The sequence below is a fragment of the Hippoglossus stenolepis genome, chromosome 11 (genome assembly GCF_022539355.2).
Source record: "Hippoglossus stenolepis isolate QCI-W04-F060 chromosome 11, HSTE1.2, whole genome shotgun sequence".
Lineage (NCBI taxonomy): Eukaryota > Metazoa > Chordata > Actinopteri > Pleuronectiformes > Pleuronectidae > Hippoglossus > Hippoglossus stenolepis.
Window position 1 is genome coordinate 18,312,956 of NC_061493.1, and position 23,236 is coordinate 18,336,191.

The following is a 23,236-nucleotide window of genomic DNA, read 5'->3' on the forward strand; positions in this document are numbered from 1 at the left end:
CTACAATAAAATCTTTCTGGAAACTTGACATGCAGACATTGGGGGTCACCATGATAAGACGGAGATGACATGTCTATGTCCCGGCCTCGCCAGGCCCCAGTAGGGAATAGTGTTTTTGACCTTTTCAATTTAAAACAACAGCTTCACAATTAGTTTGATGGATCAATGACTTGGAACAGGGAGAATGCTGCTGCATCAACAGCATCAGGCAACTATCCTACTATAAAACCTTTGATACGACTGAGTAACATTATTAATTATTAATTTATAGCTGCAGAGGGCGCTGTTGCTTTGTAAGAGTTGTATGCTGTTGCTCTAACATGACCTTTCCTCTGCTCCTTCACCTTTTCGTGAAATGAAAATGTACATTGTTGATGAAAAGTGGCCTGATCACTTTAGTCAAGGCAGGACAGATTTATTTCAATAAGAAGTCTTTGATGCATTAACAGCTTGAAACCCACAGAACATGTGGTTTTTACAGGGAAGAGGTTTCTACTCACACATTTAAAAACAATTTATATACAATTATAATCCAGATGCTCCCGAAAGGTTTTGCTTTACTTTTGTTTGAGGCCCAAAGACATAAAATCACGTGTAATCTCTATTCTAGTCAACATCCAAACGCGTGGCTCTTTCAGACTGCAGTGTAGGAAGTGTGGCTCTGCTCTACCTCTTGTTGTTGACACAACTGACAGGATCTGTCCTAATGCCCACACTTGCAGTGTTAGTGAGTAATCGAGTGCCTACTTGTATGATTTGTTTCTGTTGAAGACCACACACTGACGTCACATCACGAAATACTCTGCAACTTGTCTTTTTGGAATATTTTTCATCAGTTTGTGTTCATTTTGTGTGTCTACGGGTTCAAGAAGTCCTTCTTGTCATTTTCAGTTCTGTAGCCGCTTCTTTATCATTTTTAGTAAGTTATGCTACTGGCCGTCAGTTTTTCCTTCAGCAGATCAAATAGTTTATCAGTCTATGCCTTCTATCACGACAGATACTAACACTCTGCACATATGATACCCAACGCTAAATGCTACAATATACTAAATACCAATATGCAATCATTGCATGTAAGATGTAAGGGAAGTAATCCATCCATGTGTAATGGTTTTGCAAGTGAAGGGGCAGAGGGAACCAGTTTCTCAGAAATGTTATCATTTAGTAAGACAGATGAAGTAAGACAGATTGCTACATCTATTTTTGAATTACAATCAAATTTCTGGTTAACTGATTTTAAACCATCGTCTGTGTGTGAGTTTTTTATTCAACAATTTAACTTGATATTAACTTAACTGGGAGCTACTAGTCTAAAACTGGAAACCCTCCACAGATGATATGTATTCTTTAATTTTAATATAGGGACGAATAAAATACATAGAGAATTGCACAGCAATTATCTGATGCATTGAATCACTGAGTTTGTGGCATCTATTCATTTCCAATGTTCATCCCTGGAAGGAGATCTGTTCAATATTTATAATTACATTTGTATTTAAACCATTTACACAAAAGGTTTTTAAATCAATTACTGGATATAATTAATCACTCATTAAATTTGCTGCTTAATGTGAGCTGTTAAATGTCATCACTTCTAAGTTAAGTTGCATTTCCGTGCTTTTAGACATTTTAATTAAAATTATTTTTGCGTCATATGATTGTAAAATTTCACCTTAATAAATAGTGAAATCTTGCTGATGACATAATGTTGTGTTATTCCGTTGCTGGTTCCTCTTTTGTTCACATGAAAGTCGTTGTTGGGCAGTGACTATAAAGAGTGTGTGTGATTCCTGCTGCATCAGACGCCCAGTTTATCAGTCATGGACAAAAAGTTCGCTGGCCGTGGGTTGTGTCTGCAGGCTTTCCTGCTCATCACCACCTTCTCACTTCCTCTGATGCAGCCATTTCTTGGAGACATATGATCGCAGACAGCCTCTCTTACTTCAGGTAAGATGATGGACAAGGAGCTTCTAGATTTGTAAGAAGGTCCATGATTCACATAGTGTTTTCATCAGACTGCAGTTAGAGTGCAGAGAGAGAGAGAGAGAGAGAGAGAGAGAGAGAGAGAGAGAGAGAGAGAGAGAGAGAGAGAGAGAGAGAGAGCTGCAAGACAAAACTTTGATCCTGCTTGAAAGTTTAGTGATTTTTTTTTTTTTAAACGTCACTCCAGTAGAACACAATAACCTTCCAAAGCTGTAGCTAACCTATGCTTGTTATGCAAAAATGCAGCTCAGCTTAAGGAGATGATTTTCTAGTAAATAATAATGCTCTATTACTTTTCTTTTTTTGTTACAGAGAAGATTCAGAGGACGTAGTGATGGGGAGAAATATCCAAGAGCATGTACCTTTTTGCTATGCAAACTTGTTTTATGTTTGTGTTTTCCGCCTGTGTTTTGTGAAATATATTCAGAAAGCACCTTTGATGAGAAGATTAATATCAACTGGACGAGTGGTTTGTTGTTTGATAAATAATTGTGCATCTTTTTCTCTCCTGCTGTTTAGCTCCACAATCCTTTGAAGAAGCTTGAAAGATCCCACGTCTCCTGCAGAGAAAACTTCCAGTGATCAGTGTGATGGAAACCAGAAGTACCACTCTGAGCCGTCCATCGTACCAAGCTGCAGTAACTGCCATGATATAAAATCTATATTACTAATCGTCCGTCTCACAGAACAAATACTTTTTCTATTAATGCAAAAATAAAAAAATGAATCAGATATTGACATGTGGTTTTCTGTTTGTCACATTGTTCTAATGTTGGAGGTGTCAAAATAATTTCTGCTTCTTCTAACAAGTGTTTTCAAGTGGAGACTTTGAATAATCCAACTCACTTTAAAACAGTAAAATTAACATTAACCAACAGAGGGAGCTGTCCTGTAGAATACTAAACTACATCCTAAATTTCACACTATACACAAGCAATTGACACGTAGGGAACTTTTTTCTATTCCTGACTGACTTGTTTCTATATCAATAATTTTAACAGTTTGATATCAACTGAACATTTCAGTCTTCAGAGATACGGCTGCTGCTTTAGTTCATGAAAAGAATCTCATTATCTGTTTCTCCATGTTTGGCATAAAGTGACCACAAGATGGAGGCACAGCTTTGATATATTTTAACAGCAGTAATACACTTTGTGCTTTGCTGTTATATCCTAATAAATTATAGAGCTTCAGTTTATATATTTATATGGAAACGAATGATTGGTATATGTTGTTTTATTTATTGATATGAAATAAAGTGGAGTAAAAAGTACAACATTTCTCTGAAATTAAGTAATAAATGGTATAAAGTGAAAACATTATGAATGTTAGACCTCAAACTGTTAGAAGTACTTGATGAAGTGTTGATCGTGGGTAATAATCAGTGTTTCCACTGTGGCAGACAAAGCATAAAGCCAGTTTTCCTCACCTCCCGCCCACTCAGCTGATTCACACCAGACGCAGCCTCTGCTGCACAGAACTAATGTCGACACACAACAAAGTATTTAGTCTGTTAATAGGTAGTGTAACAGTACATGTTGATATGTATAATGATACTTTCATAATAACATACTGCTTTACATATAATATCACAGGATTATTGTGACTGATGCATGAAATTGTTACTTTTCGGATTCATATTTTACGACAATATTTGATGAGCTTATGAAATACGATTGAAATTGATTTCTCTCCAAAAAAGATCTAGCTATGACAGTAAATGTCTACTAACCCACTTCATTAATAATAATCCAATAATCCAATAATGATCACCGCTGCACCTTCACCGAGGACGAGAAACACGTTAAATCCTTGAATAGATTGTTAGTGATTCTTTGCCCAATAATACAGATGTGATGTCAGGATCCTCTCCAGCAGAATGTGTGTGTGTGTGTGTGTGTGTGTGTGTGTGTGTGTGTGTGTGTGTGTGTGTGTGTGTGTGTGTGTGTGTGTGTGTGTGTGTGTGTGTGTGTGTGTGTGTGTGTGTGTGTGTGTGTGTGTGTGTGTGTGTGTGTGTGTGTGTGTGTGTGTGTGTGTGCAGCAGCAGCTTCTCTTCCTGAGAGAAAACCATGATGAAGCTGGTTCCTGATTAACTTCACTGTTTCTCCGCTGGACACATCCCAGAACCATGAGGTCCGTGGTTTGTGAAAACACGGTCACCAGCCGCACCCAACCCGTACACGCTGCTTTCCCAAATTCCGCCTGACGCAGCCTGCTTTTTGGTTGTAGACTTATTCAATGGTTTTTTTGGACGACGGGGAAGAACACAACTGTGTTGCTGAACTTCAAGTCCAGTGTTCTCCACGACTTGACCTTTCTGCCGAACCTCTTTCTAACTCTGACTTGACTCTGTATGTAGATGGGTCCGCCTCACGTGACCCTGTCTCTTTTACTAACTGTGTTGGTTTCTCTGTTTGTTCAGATAACAACGTTCTCCTCTCGAGTTCTCTTCCTCATCACCTCTCAGCTCAGGCAGCAGAGCTTATAGCACTCACTAAAGCATGCAAATTGGCTACTGGTAAAACACTCACAGTCTACACTGACTCCAGATATGCATTGGGTGTAACTCATGATTTTCGCGCCATTTGGCAAAACAGAAACTTCCTCACATCTTCTGGTAAAAGCGGATGCTGCTGCTAAAGCTGCGGCTCGCCTACCACTTCTTCTTTCAAACACACAAGCTGTCACCCTCACATCTGACATGTCACATCCTCTTTTCCATACACAGACAGTATTTATCACTTCTGATATGTCCTCCTCTCTCTCTGCAGTACAGTCCACTGTCACTCCTCCTGAGATCTCCCTATGAAAGACCTCTGGTGCTATGTTCCGAACTGGTGTGTGGTATAGTCCTGACATCAAACCATGTTTGCCTAAACATTTTTTCCCTCATTACGCTAACTTATCTCACGGTAAAGATCACACATCTAAAATGTCAGGCATGCGTAGTCTGCACCACACACAATGTCAGCAGGCCAGTGGCTGTAACCAGCCAGGCACCACACCCACCACCTACTCGACCTTTTGAATCTGATGATGGACTTCATAGAGCTATCACCATCAGAAGGTAAATCTCACTGATTAGTGATGGTCGACATGTGGTCAAAATCTGTTGAAGCCTTTCCTGCCTCAAAACAAACTGCAAGTGTGGTCACCAAAGCATTGTTAAGAGACATTATTCCACGATGGGGAATTCCGAGCAGAATTTCTCGGAACTCGGTTTTCATCTAGGTATGGATGTGCGAACACACTGTGCATATCATCCAGCCAGTGGTGGAGCTGTGGAACGAGAGAACAGCACACTCAAAACTAAGCTTGCAAAGTGCTCTGAAGACACAGGTCTCACATGGACAAAGGTCCTGCCTCTGGTGCTGATGTCCATGAGGATGAGGAAACGAACCAGGTCTAATCTTTCACCTTATGAGATTCTCTTTGCACTCATCCCCACATTGGTGTGGATCCTCCGTCCTCTCCACTTCCGTCCACAGACTTGTGTGATAATGATGATGTTGTGTAACCTGATTTCCTACTACACCTTCCATTTTTCTTTTTATATGCTTGCTCAATTATGGGAAAGTACTTTTTTCTTTGCACAAAAAAAGCAGCAGTTACCTATTGTGTCCTCATCGCCATGCATCGTATGTTCTAGAACCTCTCCATGGTGGATGTTGACCCTCTACGTATGTAAAGTGCATGGGTTGAAGACTCTTCAATATTTTTCTATGATTTGATATTTATTATGGTGTTTCTTGACTATTTTCTTGTGATCCTTGTATAATCAAAAGTGGGGAGTGTAATGGAAAATTCCACTGATCAATGTCTTACTACTGTGATCAATGTCTTACTACTATTTTGACTATTTTCTGTGCACTTGACGGATGCCATCTCAAAGTTCATGCCCTTACTTGGTAATTTCCCCTCCTGTTGACCTTTATCTGTGCAACTGTTCCTGGGTTTGATTCACTCTTTCTGGAGCAAGTGATGCCACACAGCAGACATTTCCTTTCTGCTTTCTGCAGTCTAAGAAACTCATTATTTCACATCTCGATATAAATTTCCACTACAACGTGTTTCTGTTGAAGACCACACACTGACGTCACATCACGCAAATACAAATACTACCAGTTCGGTTGTTCCTCTTTGTCATTTTTTGTGTCTCTTGTAGCCGTTCTTTGTCATTTTTAGTGTTATGCTACTGGCCGTCAGTTTTTCCTTCAGTAGATGAAAAGAAGCTATCAGGCTCATGCTTTTCTATCACAACAGATACTAACACTTTGCACATATGATATCCAACGCTAAATGCCACAATATACTGAATAGAAATGTTATCTTTTAGTAAGACAGATGAAGTAAGACAGATTACTACATGATATGTATTCTTTCATTTGACCTATTTTATTAGAGGGACGAATAAAATACATAGAGAAGTGCACAGCAATTATCTGATGCAATGCATCACTGAATTTGTGGCATCTATTAATTTCCAATGTTCATCCCTGGAAGGAGATCTGTTTAATATTTATAATTATATTTGTATTTAAACCATTTACACAAAAGGTTTTTAATTCAATTACTGGATATAATTAATCACTTATTAAATTTGCTGCTTAATGTGAGCTGTTAAATGTCATCACTTCTCAGTTAAGTTGCATTTCCGTGCTTTTAGATATTTTAATTTAACATATTTTTTTGTGTAATATGATTGTGAAAGTTCAGCTTAATAAATAGTGAAATATTGATGACATAATGATGTGTTATTCCATTGCTGGTTCCTCTTTGTTCACATGAAAGTCGTTGTTGGGCAGTGACTATAAAGAGTGTGTGTGATTCCCAGCTGCATCAGACGCTTCAGTTTATCAGTCATGGACAAAAAGTTACTGCTGGCCGTGTTGTGTCTGCAGGTTTTCCTGCTCATCACCACCTTCACTTCCTCTGATGCAGCCACTCTGGAGACAGATGATCGCAGACAGCTTCCTCCTCAGGTAAGATGATGGACGAGGAGCTTCTCTAGATTTGTAAGAATATGTGTGTTTTCTCATCAGACTGTTCAGAGAGAGAGAGAGAGAGAGAGAGAGAGAGAGAGAGAGAGAGAGAGAGAGAGCTGCAAGAGCAAAACTTTTGATCCTGTTTGAAAGTTTAGTGATTTTTTTTTTTTTTAAACGTCACTCAGCAGAACACACAACTCTTCCAAAGCCAAGCAATCCTACATGTTTGTTATGCAAAAATGTAGCTCCGTTTAAGGAGATGATTTTCAGTAAATAATAATGCTCTATTACTTTTCTCTTTTTGTTACAGAGAAGATTCAGAGGACGTAACAGATGTGAGAAATATCCAAGAGCATGTAGCTTTTTACCAAGGGTAAACTTGTTATATGTTTGTGTTTTTCCGTCTCCTGTGTTTTGTTCAATATATTCAGAAAGTACCTTTTGATGAGAAGATTAATAATAACTGACGCAGTGGTTTGTTGTTTGATAAATAATTGTGGATCTCTTTCTCTCCTGCTGTTTAGCACCGCAATCTTAAAAGAGAAGCTTGAAAAGATCCTACGTCTTGCAGAGAAACTTCAGTGATCAGTGTGATGGAAACCAGAAGTACCACTTGAGCTGTCCATCAAACAAGCTTTGCAGTAACTGCCATGCTATGAAATCTATATTACTAATAATAACAAAAAAAAAACTAGTCCGTCTCACAGAACAAATACTCGTTTTTTTAATTAATGCAAAATAAAAAATAAATGAATCAGATATTGACATGTGTGGTTTTCTGTTTGACACACACTCATTTGAGGTTAAAATAATTTCTGCTTCTTCTAACAAGTGTTTTCTAAGTGGAGACTTTGAATAATCCAAACTCACTTTAAAAACAACAGTAAATTAAACATTAACCAACAGAGGGAGCTGTCCTGTAGAATACTAAACTACATCCTAAATTTCACACTATACACATGTAAATGACACGTAGGGAACTTTTTTCTATTCCTGACTGACTTGTTTCTATATCAATAATTTAAACAGTTTGATATCATCTAATTAAATCTAAACATTTCAGTCTTCAGAGAAACAGCTGCTGCTGTAGTTCATGAAAAGAATCTCATTATCTGTTTCTCCATGTTTGGCATAAAGTGACCACAAGATGGAGTCACAGCTTTGATATTTTTTAACAGCAGTAATACACGTTGTGCTTTGTTATGCATCCTAATAACTTATAGGAGCTTCAGTTTATATATTTATATGAAACGAATGTATTTGTATATGTTGTTTTATTTATTGATATGAAATAAAGTGGAGTAAAAAGTACAATATTTCCCTCTGAAATTAAGTAATAAATGGAATAAAGTGAAAACATTAAAGTAGAATGTTAGACCCTCAAAACTGTGAAGTACTTGATGAAGTGTTGATCGTGCATTAATCAGTGTTTCCACTGTGGCAGACAAAAAGCATAAAGCCAGTTTTCTTCACCTCCCGCCCACTCAGCTGATTCACACCAGACGCAGCCTCATCACAGTCACATCATGCAAATACAAATATTACCGGTTCGGTCGTTTCTCTTTGTCATTGTTTGTGTCTCTTGTAGCCGTTCTTTGTCATTTTAAGTGTTATGCTACTGGCCGTCAGTTTTTCCTTCAGCAGATCAAAAGAAGCTATCAGGCTCATGCCTTTCTATCACGACAGATACTAACACTCTGCACATATGATACCAAACGCTAAATGCCACAATATACTAAATACCAATATGCAATCATTGCATGTAAGATGTATGTAGTAATCCATCCATGTAAATGTTTTGCAAGTGAAGGGGCAGAGGGAACCAGTTTCTCAGAAATGTTATCATTTAGTAAGACAGGTGAAGTAAGACAGATTGCTACATCTATTTTTGAATTACAATCAAATTTCTGGTTAACTGATCTTAAACCATCGTCTGTGTGTGAGTTTTTCATTCAACAATTTAACTTGATATTAACTTAACTGGGAGCTGCTCAGTTCAAAACTGGAAACCCTCCACAGATGATATGTATTCTTTAATTTTACCTATTTTAATATAGGGACCAATAAAATACATAGAGAATTGCACAGCAATTATCTGATGCAATTCATCACTGACTTTGTAGCATCTATTAGTTTCCAATGTTCTTCCCTGGAAGGAGATCTGTTTAATATTTATAATTACATTTGCATTTAACCATTTACACAAAAGGTTGAACAATTAAAAAAATATATATTTTAAATCAATTACTGGATATAACTAATCACTCATTAAATTTGCTGCTTAATGTGAGTGATTTCTGTGCTTTTAAACATTTTAATTTAACATATTTGTTTAAATCAAGGTAAACTAGGCAATATCTTGTTTTTCTACTATGAAGGTGTGGTGTAATATGATTGTGAAACTTCGGATTCATAAATTGTGTAATCTTGCTGATGACATAATGTTGTGTTATTCCGTTGCTGGTTCTTCTTTGTTCACATGAAAGTCGTTGTTGGGCAGTGACAATAAAGAGTGTGTGTGATTCCCAGCTGCATCAGACGCTTCAGTTTATCAGTCATGGACAAAAAGTTACTGCTGGCCGTGTTGTGTCTGCAGGTTTTCCTGCTCATCACCACCTTCACTTCCTCTGATGCAGCCACTCTGGAGACAGATGATCTCAGACAGCTTCCTCCTCAGGTAAGATGATGGACAAGGAGCTTCTCTAGTTTTCTCATCAGACTGTTAGAGTGCAGATAGAGAGAGAGAGAGAGAGAGAGAGAGAGAGAGAGAGAGAGAGAGAGAGAGAGAGAGAGAGCTGCAAGAGCAAAACCTTTGATCCTGTTGGAAATTTAAGTGATTTAGTTTTTTCTTAAACTTCCCTCAGCAGAGCACAAAACTCTTCCAAAGCCAAGGAATCCTACATGTTTGTCTAACCCTTATGAAATAAAAATGTTATGCAAAAATGTAACTCAGTTAAAGGAGATGATTTTCTGTGAATAATAATGCTCTATTACTTTTCTCTTTTTGTTACAGAGAAGACCGGTAAGAAAAGGAGAGGGAAAAAATATCAAGACAACAAGGAAACCTAGAGGATGTCTGAACTTTCATGGAGGATGTGGCATTTTGCCAAAGGTAAACTTGTTTTATGTTTTTTTTTTTTTTCGTCTCCTGTGTTTTGTGCAATATATTCAGAAACTACCTTTTGATGAGAAGATTAATAACAACTGACGCAGTGGTTTGTTGTTTGATAAATAATTGTGCATCTCTTTCTCTCCTGCTGTTTAGCCCTACAATCCTTTGGAGAAGCTTGAAAAGATCCCACGTCCTGCAGAGAAACTTCAGTGATCAGTGTGATGGAAACCAGAAGTACCACTTGAGCTGTCCATCAAACAAGCTTTGCAGTAACTGCAATGATATGAAATCTATATTACTAATTGTCTCACTCACAGAACAAATACTTTTTTTTTGTATTAATGCAAAATAAAAAAAATGAATCAGATATTGACATGTGTGGTTTTCTGTTTGACACACACTCATTTGAGGTTAAAATAATTTCTGCTTCTTCTAACAAGTGTTTTCTAAGTGGAGACTTTGAATAATCCAAACTCACTTTAAAAAAAACAGTAAATTAAACATTAACCAACAAAGGGAGCTGTCCTGTAGAATACTAAACTACATCCTAAATTCCACACTATACACATGCAATTGACACGTAGGGAACTTTTTTCTATTCCTGACTGACTTTTTTCTATATCAATAATTTAAACAGTTTGATATCATCTAATTAAAACTAAACATTTCAGTCTTCAGAGATACAGCTGCTGCTGTAGTTCATGAAAAGAATCTCATTATCTTATTCTCCATGTTTGGCATAATGTGACCACAAGATGGAGTCACAGCTTTGATTTTTATTAACAGCAGTAATACACTTTGTGCTTTGTTATGCATCCTAATAAATTATAGGAGCTTTATTTTATATATTTATATGAAATGAATGTATTTTTATATGTGGTTTTATTTATTGATATGAAATAAAGTGGAGTAAAAAGTACAATATTCCCCTCTGAAATTAAGTAATAAATGGTATAAAGTGAAAACATTAAATGTTAGACCCTCAAAACTGTAAAGTACTTGATGAAGTGTTGATCGTGCATTAATCAGTGTTTCCACTGTGGCAGACAAAAAGCATAAAGCCAGTTTTCCTCACCTCCCGCCCACTCAGCTGATTCACACCAGACGCAGCCTCTGCTGCTCAGAACTAATGTCGACACACAACAAAGTATTTAGTCTGTTGTGCATCGGGTCGACACACAGGACTGAGAGGTGAATGAAACACAGTGAGTATCAATCAGACAATACGTGCTGCTTCATCTTTCCTGCAGTTTGGTTTCAGCTTCGTTTTAAACTCTGCTTTTGATTCCTGATGCTCCACCAACTCTTCAAATACCTGCTTGTACGAACACTGTGATTTAACATAGAGAACACCGACTGTTTCTTTCATTTATATACTTCGTTTGTTTTACTGTTAATCAGGTGTATTTGAAAATACTTTATGATTCTGATGTACCCTTACACAAGTAAAAGTATTTCACTGCGTACAAATATAGTAGTGTAACAGCACATGTTGACATTCATAATGATACTGTCATAATAACATACTGCTTTACATATAATATCACAGGATTATTGTTACTGATGCATTAAATTGTTACTTTTCTGATTAATATTTTACACACAAACATTTGATGAGTTTATGAAATACGATTGAAATTGATTTCTCAACACAAAAGATCTAGCTATGACAGTAAATGTCTACTAACCCGCTTCATTAATAATAATACAATAATACAATAGTGGGACTGTTACTTTAAATATATTCAAATTAATACAGTCATTGAAGATATGCACAAGTTTTTTATGCTTTAATATGCGTCACGCTGCAGGGACTGTTGCTTGTGTTAACTAGTGTGCATGGTCCCTTTTTCCATAAAGTAAAGGTGGAATATAAAACTTGGTTTCATGCGGTCACAGATTAAAAAAGAATGCTAAATAAACAGTGATGCATATGGGAAGGTTTAGAAGTTATTCAACAACTCATCTTCTCTTCAGTGAATTCATTTATGCAGAGGACCAACGTCAGCAGGGGGATCTCCAGGGGAAGGTGATAGTTTATACAAGCGGCCGTTATGGAATCTATCCTCCTCCGCCCTTCACTACAGAGAGGGAGAACCAACAATTTATTTATCTCTGTGATGATGGTGCAACAGAGAGGAAGAGGGCAGGTCAGGACATACCAGATGTTAACATCTGATGTCCACTCTGATTTCATCAAGACACAATAATAAGACTACAACCAGACAAATAAATAAAGGTTGGAGTGGTTTACATGAGAGATACGTTTTCCTTCTCTGGAGCATCTCTAGTTATAGCTCAGTGTGCAGTGGAAATCTTTATTGTAATGAGAATAATAAATACAGACACTCTCTATTGGCTTTCCAGTAAATGATCACGCTGCCAAGTTTCTCCCGATGTACAAAGTGTTGTTCAAGCTGAATGTTTAAAGAAACAGTCAAATGAGAAATAAAGTTTCCGTCTGTGGCCAATTTTGTCTTTTCTGTTCCTGTTAAAAGAAAAAAGTTTTTGATGACTAATCTTAAATTTGGTTTCAGTTTGATGAAAGTGTTCACATGAGTGTTTTGGGTGACGAGCTATAGACCACATGATTCCAATGTGGTTATAGCTCTACTGTTAATCCTGCAGTTACTACAGACAAGCTGCCTAAATGTTCTTATTTTGTTGTGTTACGTAGTTGTAGCAGTTTGCTGCAAATTAAAATGCATTTAGTTCCCAGACTATGAAATCCTCGACTCTGAAGTCGCAGTGTGACATGATCTGCTGTTCAGGCTTGGCCAAAAACACAAGTTTTGATTGAACAGCATTAGAATTTATGAATTCAGCCACATGACATAAATTTCAAGGCTGTATTTCAGTTAACAGTGTAGTTCAATGTCAGTGAGATTTTGAATGAGGTTTTCATTTATCTGGAACAGAACCTGGAAGTTCTGGTTTCATGTTGGCTAAGCCAAACATGATCTAGTGCGGATAGTTAGCAGAGTACTAAGAGGTGTGGAGATTCAAACTGATGATTTGAATCTTACTTTTATTTACTTAATCCCACCAACATTTATCACTTCACTTTCACTCTGCCTTTAGTTAACTGAGTACTAACTTACTTTTCTCCAAAGTTACTCGACACGTGTTGCACGAGGAGAGCTATAAAGACGAGTAATCCAAAATGTCTTCCCTCACAACTTTATCAGATTAGCATGGATACTGAAGTGGGCGATGACTACTACTACTACTACCATGACAACATCAGCTTCAACTTCAGCTACGATGACTACCCCACCATATGCGAGAAGGCGGACATCCGATCCTTTGCCGGCTACTTCCTCCCCATCATGTACGCCATGTGTCTGGTGGTGGGACTGGCGGGAAACGGCTTAGTCGTGATCGTGTACGCCTACCACAAACGCCTGAGGACCACGATGGATGCATTCCTGACCCACCTGGCTGTGGCCGACCTGCTCCTGCTCTTCATGCTGCCGTTCTGGGCCGCTGACGCTCGGAGGGGCTGGGAGCTTGGGTTGGTCGTGTGTAAGGTGGTGTCGGCTTGCTACACAGTCAACTTCACCTGCTGTATGCTGCTGCTGGCCTGCATCAGCCTGGACCGCCACTTGGCTATAGCCAGGGCGCAAGGGAAGGACCAAGGAAGCTGGCTGCAGAGGATGTTTTGCAGGAGACACTGTTGGAAGGTGTGTTTCGTCGTCTGGGCAACCGCTTTCATGCTTGGTCTTCCTGATTTAATTGTCTCCGAGGTGAGGTGGGGCTCTAATCGGAGCGTCTGCCTGGCAGTCTACCCTCCGTCTATGGGCAGAGGAGGTAAAGCTGCCCTGGAGATAGCAGAGGTGCTGCTGGGCTTCCTGGTTCCCCTCTTGGTCATGGTGATCTGCTACTGGAGCATGGCCCGAGCGCTGAAGGGTCTCCCTGTAGAAAGCAGAGACAAGAAGTGGAAAGCTCTGCGTGTTCTTCTAATAGTGGTGGGAGTGTTTGTGGTCACACAGCTGCCTTACAATGTGGTGAAAGTCTACCGAATGATGGACTCGGTCTACGCTCTGGTGACCCACTGCGGGACAAGTAAAGTGCTGGATAAGGCGGTTCAGGTGACGAAGAGCCTGGCCCTCACTCACTGCTGCCTCAACCCCATCCTCTACACCTTCGTGGGCTCGTCCTTCAGGCAGCACCTGACCAAACTGGCAAAGAGGTTTGGTGAGGGGAGAAGAAAGAGGAGGACGAGGAGAAAAGACATGTCTGCAGAGGGGGAAGGGATGGAGATGTCATTTAACTCCCACAGCGCATCTCAAGCAACAAACACTTTCTCAATATGAGTTACTAGTGTGCAACAATGAACATCTTCACATGGATCACATATTTAGTATAAGTAGCATAAGAGTAGAAAACAGCAGCATTGGAAACGTGTGAAACCCATTAAGTACAAAAATGTATATCCCTCGACGTCAAAAATAAGAGGTTGGTATTTTAAATGTATTTGCTGTATTAATGTATAGCTTCAAGCAACTATATTTTTTCTGTCAAGTGAGTAATGAATGAAAAACATGTCTTTAATGTTTGTTTGGACTGTTTTTAATTATTTTTTTAGTCTAGAGTCTAGAGAATTTAGTCTAGAGAATCAGAAATATGTGTTTTTTGTCCAGAAATACTATAAAATACTCTGGATATCAGTATTCACATTAATACTGTGTGATACTGTGTGTGACCTGTATACTCGTGAGCGCATACACTACCTAAGTATTCATGATTGGAAGTATGGGTGCTAGGACAGGACTTTTGATTCCATGCCATTTACACCAAACTATTTACTTCCACTTTTCCTCCCACTGTGGCCCCTGATCTCTTAGCTTAGACCATGACTTCCAGAAAATGAGATTAAATTGAAACCCAGTGGGATTTCACTCCCTCTCATGTGGTTAAGTCTCAATTTTGTTGCTTCCTGGATTCCTGAAGCCTCCTTTCTGAATATTTGAAACACATGTACACCTCACATTTTCCTGCAAGCAGAAAGCCAAACTCCACAAGAGAGTAAAAAACAACCTCTTTGTGAGAAGATGATTAAACCACTAAAATATTGTATTTTCATTGATGCAAATCTTGTTTGATCATTACAGATGTTTTCCTTTAACACTAATGATGTTGTTCTTTTCCAAACCAGTTTAAAGATCCACTTGTTACTGTAAGTTCAACATAAATACCAACTACATAGTTTAATGAGTGTGTTTTAAAATCCCAATATTAGATGCACTGTTTTGCTGTTTGTTATGTCTGTGTCCCAGCTGGTAAAGATGAAGTGATTCTTCAAGTCATGCTCTGGCATGTGCGTCGTCTCATGTGGAAACCATTTCACTGAGATTTACCATCTGCTACACTGAGTGTTTCAAAGGTCTATAATAAACAAAACAGAAACCATGTTGAAATGATTCCTTTCCTCATTTCCAAATCAAACAATGATAATTACTTGTGAGAAAAGAAAAGGTTCTTACGTTGAGATTAAATACATTTATTGAAAATGTGCAAAGAAATGACAAATGGCAACAAAAACATGGCTTCTTGTATTTAAAAAAAAATATATAAATATTCAAAAAGCCACCTAAGGCTTGTAATATTTATTGAGTCAGATAAGAAACATGGATAATTAACTTTCTAAATTACAATTAAGGCAGTCAACCAGCTTCAGTTTCAAATTGGAACAAAGAATTGTCTTTTCTTAAATTAAATTTTTTTAAAAATATCTCAAATACATAAATGTAAAATAATCTAAAGATTATTTTAAGACAAAAAAACTCTTGGCCTCAAATGGCAGTGACACAATAGAAAAGAAAACTTTCTGGCATTTTTCACAAGAACAAGGTTACAAAAAGTAACCAAAACATTCAGTCCTTAAATACAATATGACATAACTATAAATCTGTTAACACAGTTTGGTTTCCTTGAAAACAAACATACTTTCCCTGAACTAGATCATCAACCCTGTATCCAACATTGGAAAAAAGCCAATACTGAACATGTTTTTGTAAATATCCTCTGACGAATAACACTGTCACAGTCACAAACGTTGATAAACTGCAGGAAATAAATGTGTTGTCTTCAATTCTCTTTTCAGTGGATGTGGAAAAATACAAACTTCACATGGAAAAGAATCAGTAGGATGCTACAGGGTCAGTGCTGGATTTCTTCCAGTAAGGCACCAAATTTCCCTGTGGAATGTTGTAACTTAACCACATGGTAAAACTTTTAAGACGCGCTTGCGACATAGTGAATCTTGGCTCAGTAAATATATATTAAGTTCTTTTCATTCAGGCACTTTGTTTTATGTTGACTGGAGGCAGTGTTGTAAATTGAAATATTCTGGTACTCAGCTGTGAAGTCTTATTTGTGCGGTATGCTTTTTTTTTTTTTTAAACATAACAATGATGTTAAAGTATCAGCTATGCAACTATAACAAAACTGGGGGAAGGTGTGTTTGAGGTGACTTTACAGATTGTATAAGCTCACAGGAGAGTCCAATATCAGCCGTCAGTAATTTAGGATCTGCATGTCGAACAGGTCACACACTCCCTCGCTGTCGTCCAGATTGAAGCTGTAGTCCATTCCTGCGTGAGGAGAGAAACTTAAATGAGACAGAGACAGATATAGAGTAAAATGGATGATTACGCACGGTATGCACTGGGGGCGTGGATACAGTGCGATTGACAGGTAGCATGTTAAAAGAACATGTTAACCTCCCCTGAAAATGTTAGATTTGCTGACTTTTAGTGGTTTAAATATAAACTCTGAGCTGCAGCGATAAACAGGTCGACTGCAGGTCCCATGAACGTCTCAGCTGAGCGTGGGAAACAAATGAAACCGATTTCGTTTCTAATCACACTGAGTCTCACAGCGGTGAAACTGGTTTGTTCACCAGGTGTCTAAACTTTAATAATAAATACATGTATTATTATTATTATAATAATAATTGAGATTCTTACCATCAGCAGACATGAGCTCATCAATCAGATCAACAGCAGCTACAAGAAAATAAAAATCAGCATGTTTTTGTGTTTCACAGTAAGTTCACTACCAAAGTATAAATATATTATTCTGTCTCGTCCTGAAGCTCGGAATCAAAATGCTGAATTAAAGCAAGCTTAGATCCTAAAGCTTTTACAGATCGGAGACAGTTCAAAAGGCCTGAGCCTCACTGCTGGATCTGATTACAGAATAAAGTCTGTTTCTGGTTCACATCCTCTTACTCTCTCTGTCGTCCTTCATGTTGTCTCCAGCAGCGCTGAGCACCAGCAGGCTGTTCACATCCAGCACAGACTGGAACTCCGAGCCCACCAGGTCCATCCGCTTCTGCTCCAACACTGCCACAGGCTGACACTCTGCAGGCAGCAGGCCAAGAGAATACTCAACTAAACAGTAACGTCCTTTTTATCAGTGGAATCCTGCAACATTACAGGGTTCAAACATCTGGACCCAGAACCATTAGACGAGGACCGAAACACTAATAGTGAAGCTCTGGAGTCTCTGAGAGGAGCAATTACAAGATTATAGGAAATAAGCTAATTTGCCAAGAGTCGGATGAGGTGATTGATACTGCTCTCATATCTGTTGGTTAGCTTAGCATTCAGACTCCAGGAAATAGTCTTACACAAAGCTCTGTATAACTTGTAACTGTTATTTTCACCAGTCTCTGTCAAAAAGTAAAAAAATAAATAAGCTATTCTTTGGCTATTTCTTTGCAAAGCCACTTAATGATCACACGATTTAAGTCTGGTTTGTTGTTTTATCAAATTGCGTTAATGAATAGTAGCGAAACTCCCTCCTGCGTTTCTGAAAGGACAGTTTCACATATAAAGGGGATGTCTGTTGGCATGTTGATCACACATGATTAGAGCAGCACTGACTCATCCATTTCCTCGAAATCCTGGATCTGAATGAGTTAGTCATTCACGCATAAATGGTCTGTATTTATTACGACAACATGCTTTAAACAGTCAAGCCATCATGACTGACAGAGTTTTGTAGATACAAGCAGGAACTTTTTTCTTTCTATGTTTCGTGTTTCAACGTGTCAGGGTGTACTGACAGTTGACAGTGAGTCATATGAATAAATCAAGTTCTCATGCTTCATTTCGTAATGCTTTCCTTTCCTCTTTTTCGTCAGCAATGATTTAGTTTCAGTTATTGGACATGGGAGAGTTACTAAGAACACAGTTTCGAAAAATTGCCTCTGATTGTAATTGCATTTGAAATTAAAATGCATCACAAACTACAGCCCCTATGATCATAATTCACTGTCAAGTTTATTAAAAAAAAGCTCAACATTATAAAGTGGTATTTATATGAAGCTGAAGTTTGACATCGGTTTAACTAATAATGTGGCATTTGTGTGAATGTCCAGTAGACTTCTTCTCATCAGGGATATTACCAGTGGTATTTGGTGCAAGTCTACACCAGTGTGGATTTCTCTGCACCATTTCTGATCTCATTTAACCGTAACACTTAGTGCACTCAGCCAGCGTCACTGTGGACATCCAACACCTCGTGTGATGTGACTCGGAACCTAAGTGATATTGACTCAATGAATTGCAGCAACAGGGACTCCATTTAACATCTCCTCTCTCGTGCAGTTGAGGATGTTATCTCAGGTAAGTCAGGACAGAGGAATTGTAACATGAAAATGAAATGGTCTTTCACAGTATCTCTCTGTATGGGACACTATTTATTCAATGCCCACAGAATTTGAGTTTTTACTGTTGTTAGATATACTGTGCAAACAGGATAGGTGAAATCCAAGCTAATGAAGCTGTGGCTTGTTTTTTTTGAAATTATTTTGTTTAAACGTTATGCACAAATATCAATTTTTTTCAGATTATGTTCACCACAGCCTGAGTGAAGTCTTTAAATGTTAATAGAAGTTGTATGTGGTGCTCATATATCAAAACCCCTGTTCTTACCCATCTGCACATCAGGAGGGGTGGACGACATCGTCAGCAGTTCATGTTCTGGCAGCACCATCTGGTGGTCTGAGCAGAGGGAGTCCTGGCTGCAGAAGGAGGAAGTGGTGTTGGAGCTGGAGTACATGGAAGAGGAGAGGGAGAACCTCTGCAGGCTGGCGGGGGTGCTGGGGGGGGTCAGCATCGAACAGATGTCGTCGGTCGGCGGCACCGAGAACACCACGGGTATCGTGGAGTCTGAATCTTTGTTGATCAACATGACCTGGATGGGAGCCGAGTGGCTGCGTAGATTCACCTGGTACCTCTTCTGACCGCTCTGGCCCTGTGGAGCAGCAACATGGTGATAAACTCACGATCGTTAAAGCAGCTTTAATCTCTACTGTTATACACAGTGGGTCATGTGACTGTTTGCACATGACTCTGCAGGTTCCCTCAGCATTTTATGCCCAGTCCCATTGTCCACCCTCAAGGACTCAGACTTTGAGGCACATTCCAAATAAGTCCATTAGGGGTCAGGGCTGTTCCACTGTGAAAACGTCAAGAGCGTGAAGGCACTTTTGCACACTTTCTGCAGACTTTGCCAAAGGGAATTACCCACAGTTCATAGCGTTGTAGTACAAACCAACCAACAAACTAACGGGCAAGGGTGAAAAACATGACCTCCTTGGCAGAGGTAACAGGAATAAGTTTGGTTAAAAAATATGCTGGTGAGGATTGAGAGCTTTTGCAAAAGTGACCAACCATTTCGGGTAATGGAACCTCCAGCTGCGTCCCAGCAGGAGCCACAACAGCAAGAAGAGTGTCGCCGCTGAAGGCACTGCAGACGTCTTCATGTGTCACAAATTTGTAAGTGGAGAGGTGTTAAGGAAACAGGAACAGGATCACTTATGGGAGGAGAAAGTGGGCAATAAACTGGAAAAACAAGTCTGCACATTTGGGACGTTAGGATTAACCTGACCGCGATTTCACAAGACACTGACAACAGCAATTATATCGGTAATCCTTCCTTCATAGCATTTTCTCTGCTCAATACTCAAACAATGCTGAAAGGATTAAAAGGGGATTCTATTTCCCTATGAAACGAATAAATGGGACTCAAAGAGGAGTTGAATTACGAACTACTGAGACTACAGAGTAGACCAAGTGACATTTCACTCAAATGTCACCGAAGACAAAGTGTCATTGACATTTTAAACACTCGATGGGATGAGTAAAACTGGAGGTTGCTTTTAGGTTATGTTACAATGTGAGAATTTGGGTGTTTTGATTTCCCCTAAACATGAAATAATAATAACTCAAAACTACAGAATGGGGCAAATGAAGAAAACACTGACTTTAACAAAAACTGAAATGTGAAGTAAAGGATATGTGCTGGTGATGGGAACGTGGTTCAGGCGTTTGATGTTTTCCTCCAGCCAGGCCTTCTGCTTGTCCAGCTCCTTCTCTTGGGCCTCGAGCTCAGAGATCTGTGCCTTCAAACCCTTCACCTGCTCCAGCATCTCTTGAGTTTGGCTCCCTGTGTTCTCACCCCTGGACTCGAGGAAGATGAGACATCAACAGAAGTCAGCGACCAGCGTTTTAAATCAGCAGTTGTAGCAGGTTTAGAGGTATCGTAAGCAATGCGGCTGATAAAATGGCAATATGTCTGAAGTAGCATTTAACTTTAGCTTTAAAAAGTTCACATTCAGCAGCTACAAGACACTGATTGTACCATATAGAAAAACACTTTTCAAACCTCCACTGGATAATGTTCTTGTTTTTCTTCTCAATCAGCCCCACACCTTCCAGGACATTTGTGATGTCGTATATCCTCCTCTTCTGCTTCACTGCCAAACTGTCTGCAGCCTGTTAATTCACACATACAAGGTCTTACTCTGTGGAAGCTGAATGTGAATTCTTGTTGACAGGGTTCATCACAGACACTTGAAACAGGCATTAGCATTAAAACACGACATTTGTGCAGCAAACACTGCATGAAAAAAAAAAAAAAAAAGGAGACTTCATTGGAGCCAACAAATGAACGATTTGGCAAATTAAGCTGCACAGGCAGCAAATCAAAGCCTTGGCTGAAGAGGACATGTATACAATAGCAGAGGATGAAGGAGGAGGGAAATGGTGTGAGGAGCCTGCTGGTTAAACATTAGCCAGCTTTGGCGCGCAAGAAGAGAGGGAAAACTACTAATCACTGAGAATGAAAGAATGTACATTTGTAGAGGACACCTCAGGTAGGTCTGACAGAGATGAATCCACCTGTCAAAATACTGAGAGCTGAAAGGTAAATGGTTTTCAAACCTTAGGATTTGAGCCAGAGGAAAACACATTCATTAGGGAGATGACAAGAAGGAAACTTTCAAGGAAGCACTTCTGCTTGTTGGCACATCTCACTGCAGCTTGGGGTGCGACTGATGATTACTTCATTCATCAATGAATCTATCCATCAACTTCTAGATAGTTTAAAAAACATCAACAAATGTTGACATATTGTTGTTTTTGTCTGAGCAGCAGTCCAAAGGAGAAAAGCAAAATCAATGGAAAAGTTGGAACAACAAAATTGTGTTTTTTCACCCTTTATCATTTGATGTTTTAATTGACTGGTTGTTGCAGCTCTAACAGACAGGATGTGTTAAAAGAGACTTGTTTCGCTCTACTGGTTCCCAGTGTGGGCGTCAGGACATCCCAGAAGTCTCTCGGGTTAAATTCACACATCCTCCAAAAAGTGATAAAGCTTTTAGTGGAGGAGGTATTCAGGTTCTTTACATTAATAAAAGTGTCAATACGTTAATGTAAAAACACGAATACAAACAAAAGTCATGCATGCAATACCAGTATTATCAGCAAAATGTGCCCAGTGTTTAAAAATCAAATACTTGTTAGAGAGAGAAATGTTAAATCTGACTTAGTGATATTATTACATCACCAATAGTGGCCGGACGATGTAGCCACAAGTGTTAGGAGGTCAACAGTTTCATATCAGTAGATATCGAAAATTATTATGATAAATACCAAATTATTCTGTCTTTTAAGTTTGGAAACTTCTTCTACTGAGTGAAGGTTGTGGTAATTGTGTGTTATACTTCCTCACCGTGCTTGCACATTGTATAATTATATATCTTATTGGTCAAGTGATGCCCAACCCCTTCAGAGGAGGTACAACTGAAAAACAAACCTTTTGATTTGTGGACAAATCTCTAACGTTTACTCTTTACTTGCCACAAAACAATTTTTTACTTGTGACTTTTACTCACAAGCTAAAATGTTGGGATCCACTGATTCACTCTTTAATATGACACTTGATTTTATGAGCTTATTGTGATTTTTTTAATGTAGAGTGTTGATGTGAAAGATAAAACACAGCTGTCAGATAAATGGGGGTTTTCCTCTCGTGTGCAAGTATAAAACAGCAAAAAAATTAAAATACTAACAATCAAGTACCTTTAAACTGTACTTTAGATATACAGATAGACAAGTAAAAGGCCAAATGAGTCAAGAATAAGTTAACTGCAGAGAGATGAACGTCACCAGAACTACTACAAAGCTGTCACTGTAAAGAACTACGTGCTAATGGAGATATTGACAGTATTAGTATTAGTACTGAGTGGCTTTCTACCACTGAGTGTTAGTGAACCCCCAGAGGAGCAGCAGAAGGAGCAGCAGGAGCAGCAGGAGGAGCAGCAGGAGGCGGCCTGGCTAATGGCGGCTCGCTCCTCCACCTGTTAAAACAAATCACAGCACCTGACTGGTTGTGTTTGAGCCTTTGTTCGCGGCGGGTGGTGCCTCGGGATCAACACAATGAATTCCTCCTGAAAACAAAGCCCCTGAACCCGCTGTGTCCCCCCCCCGGGTCACTGACCACTTTCAGGTCCAGGACGCCATCCTTCGCTTCCTGTAGCAGACACACAAACTTCATCGTGAGGAGCCCCAAACTTTTCTCGTGTCGACTCGGCGTGGAGCGAACCGTCCCCGGCGCCTCGAACTCCATCTTCTCCTTCTTCTTCTTCTTCTTCTTCTGTGTGTGAAGTCAAACTTGTTTATGAATCCGCAGCTCGAGCTACGAGCATCTCTTCTTCCTTCTTCTTCTTCTTCTTCTTCGGGCTGGTTCCTCTGCGGGACGACGCAGGCACCTGCAGCTTTTTTAAATCGACGGACGTTACGTTGAGGTTACTGTTGCCACGGTAACCCCCGTCCAGCTCCGCCAAGCGCACCCCGTCAGT

General features: G+C 39.2%; 3 protein-coding genes across 4 annotated transcripts; 2 read left to right on the top strand and 1 right to left on the bottom strand.

Moving 5' to 3' along the window:
* Positions 1 to 9,436: 9,436 nt before the first annotated feature.
* LOC118117588 lies at positions 9,437 to 10,447 on the top strand. Its single transcript, XM_047342005.1, has 3 exons — positions 9,437 to 9,645; positions 9,982 to 10,080; positions 10,234 to 10,447. The coding sequence occupies exons 1-3, from the start codon at positions 9,526 to 9,528 to the stop codon at positions 10,291 to 10,293; spliced, it is 279 nt and encodes a 92-aa protein (XP_047197961.1). The 5' UTR covers positions 9,437 to 9,525; the 3' UTR covers positions 10,294 to 10,447.
* A 665-nt stretch (positions 10,448 to 11,112) lies between these two features.
* On the top strand, positions 11,113 to 15,493 carry ackr4a (atypical chemokine receptor 4a). The gene is made up of 2 exons (XM_035169268.2): positions 11,113 to 11,285; positions 13,269 to 15,493. The coding sequence occupies exon 2, from the start codon at positions 13,275 to 13,277 to the stop codon at positions 14,394 to 14,396; it is 1,122 nt and encodes a 373-aa protein (XP_035025159.1). The 5' UTR covers positions 11,113 to 11,285; positions 13,269 to 13,274; the 3' UTR covers positions 14,397 to 15,493.
* A 947-nt stretch (positions 15,494 to 16,440) lies between these two features.
* Positions 16,441 to 23,186, bottom strand: e2f5 (E2F transcription factor 5). Of its 2 annotated transcripts, XM_035169325.2 has the most exons (8): positions 22,876 to 23,185; positions 20,761 to 20,870; positions 20,394 to 20,555; positions 19,767 to 19,875; positions 19,026 to 19,347; positions 17,316 to 17,447; positions 17,052 to 17,090; positions 16,441 to 16,676 (listed from the first exon to the last, which is right to left on the bottom strand). In XM_035169325.2, exons 1-8 carry the CDS (start codon positions 23,002 to 23,004, stop codon positions 16,600 to 16,602), a joined length of 1,080 nt encoding a protein of 359 aa, XP_035025216.2. In that variant the 5' UTR covers positions 23,005 to 23,185; the 3' UTR covers positions 16,441 to 16,599. The 2 variants fall into 2 exon arrangements, with proteins under 2 accessions (XP_035025216.2, XP_035025217.2); XM_035169326.2 differs by lacking the exon at positions 17,316 to 17,447 and having other exon boundaries at positions 22,876 to 23,186.
* Positions 23,187 to 23,236: the final 50 nt, after the last annotated feature.

Coding starts and splice junctions, on each gene's coding strand:
- LOC118117588 (XM_047342005.1), top strand. CDS start 9,526: ATGGACAAAAAGTTACTGCTGGCCGTGTTGTGTCTGCAGGTTTTCCTG. Junction 9,646..9,981: donor TCAGACAGCTTCCTCCTCAG/GTAAGATGATGG, acceptor TTTTTGTTACAG/AGAAGACCGGTAAGAAAAGG. Junction 10,081..10,233: donor GATGTGGCATTTTGCCAAAG/GTAAACTTGTTT, acceptor CCTGCTGTTTAG/CCCTACAATCCTTTGGAGAA.
- ackr4a (XM_035169268.2), top strand. CDS start 13,275: ATGGATACTGAAGTGGGCGATGACTACTACTACTACTACCATGACAAC.
- e2f5 (XM_035169325.2), bottom strand. CDS start 23,004: ATGGAGTTCGAGGCGCCGGGGACGGTTCGCTCCACGCCGAGTCGACAC. Junction 20,871..22,875: donor GCGTCCTGGACCTGAAAGTG/GTCAGTGACCCG, acceptor GTGAATTAACAG/GCTGCAGACAGTTTGGCAGT. Junction 20,556..20,760: donor AAGAACATTATCCAGTGGAG/GTTTGAAAAGTG, acceptor CCTCGAGTCCAG/GGGTGAGAACACAGGGAGCC.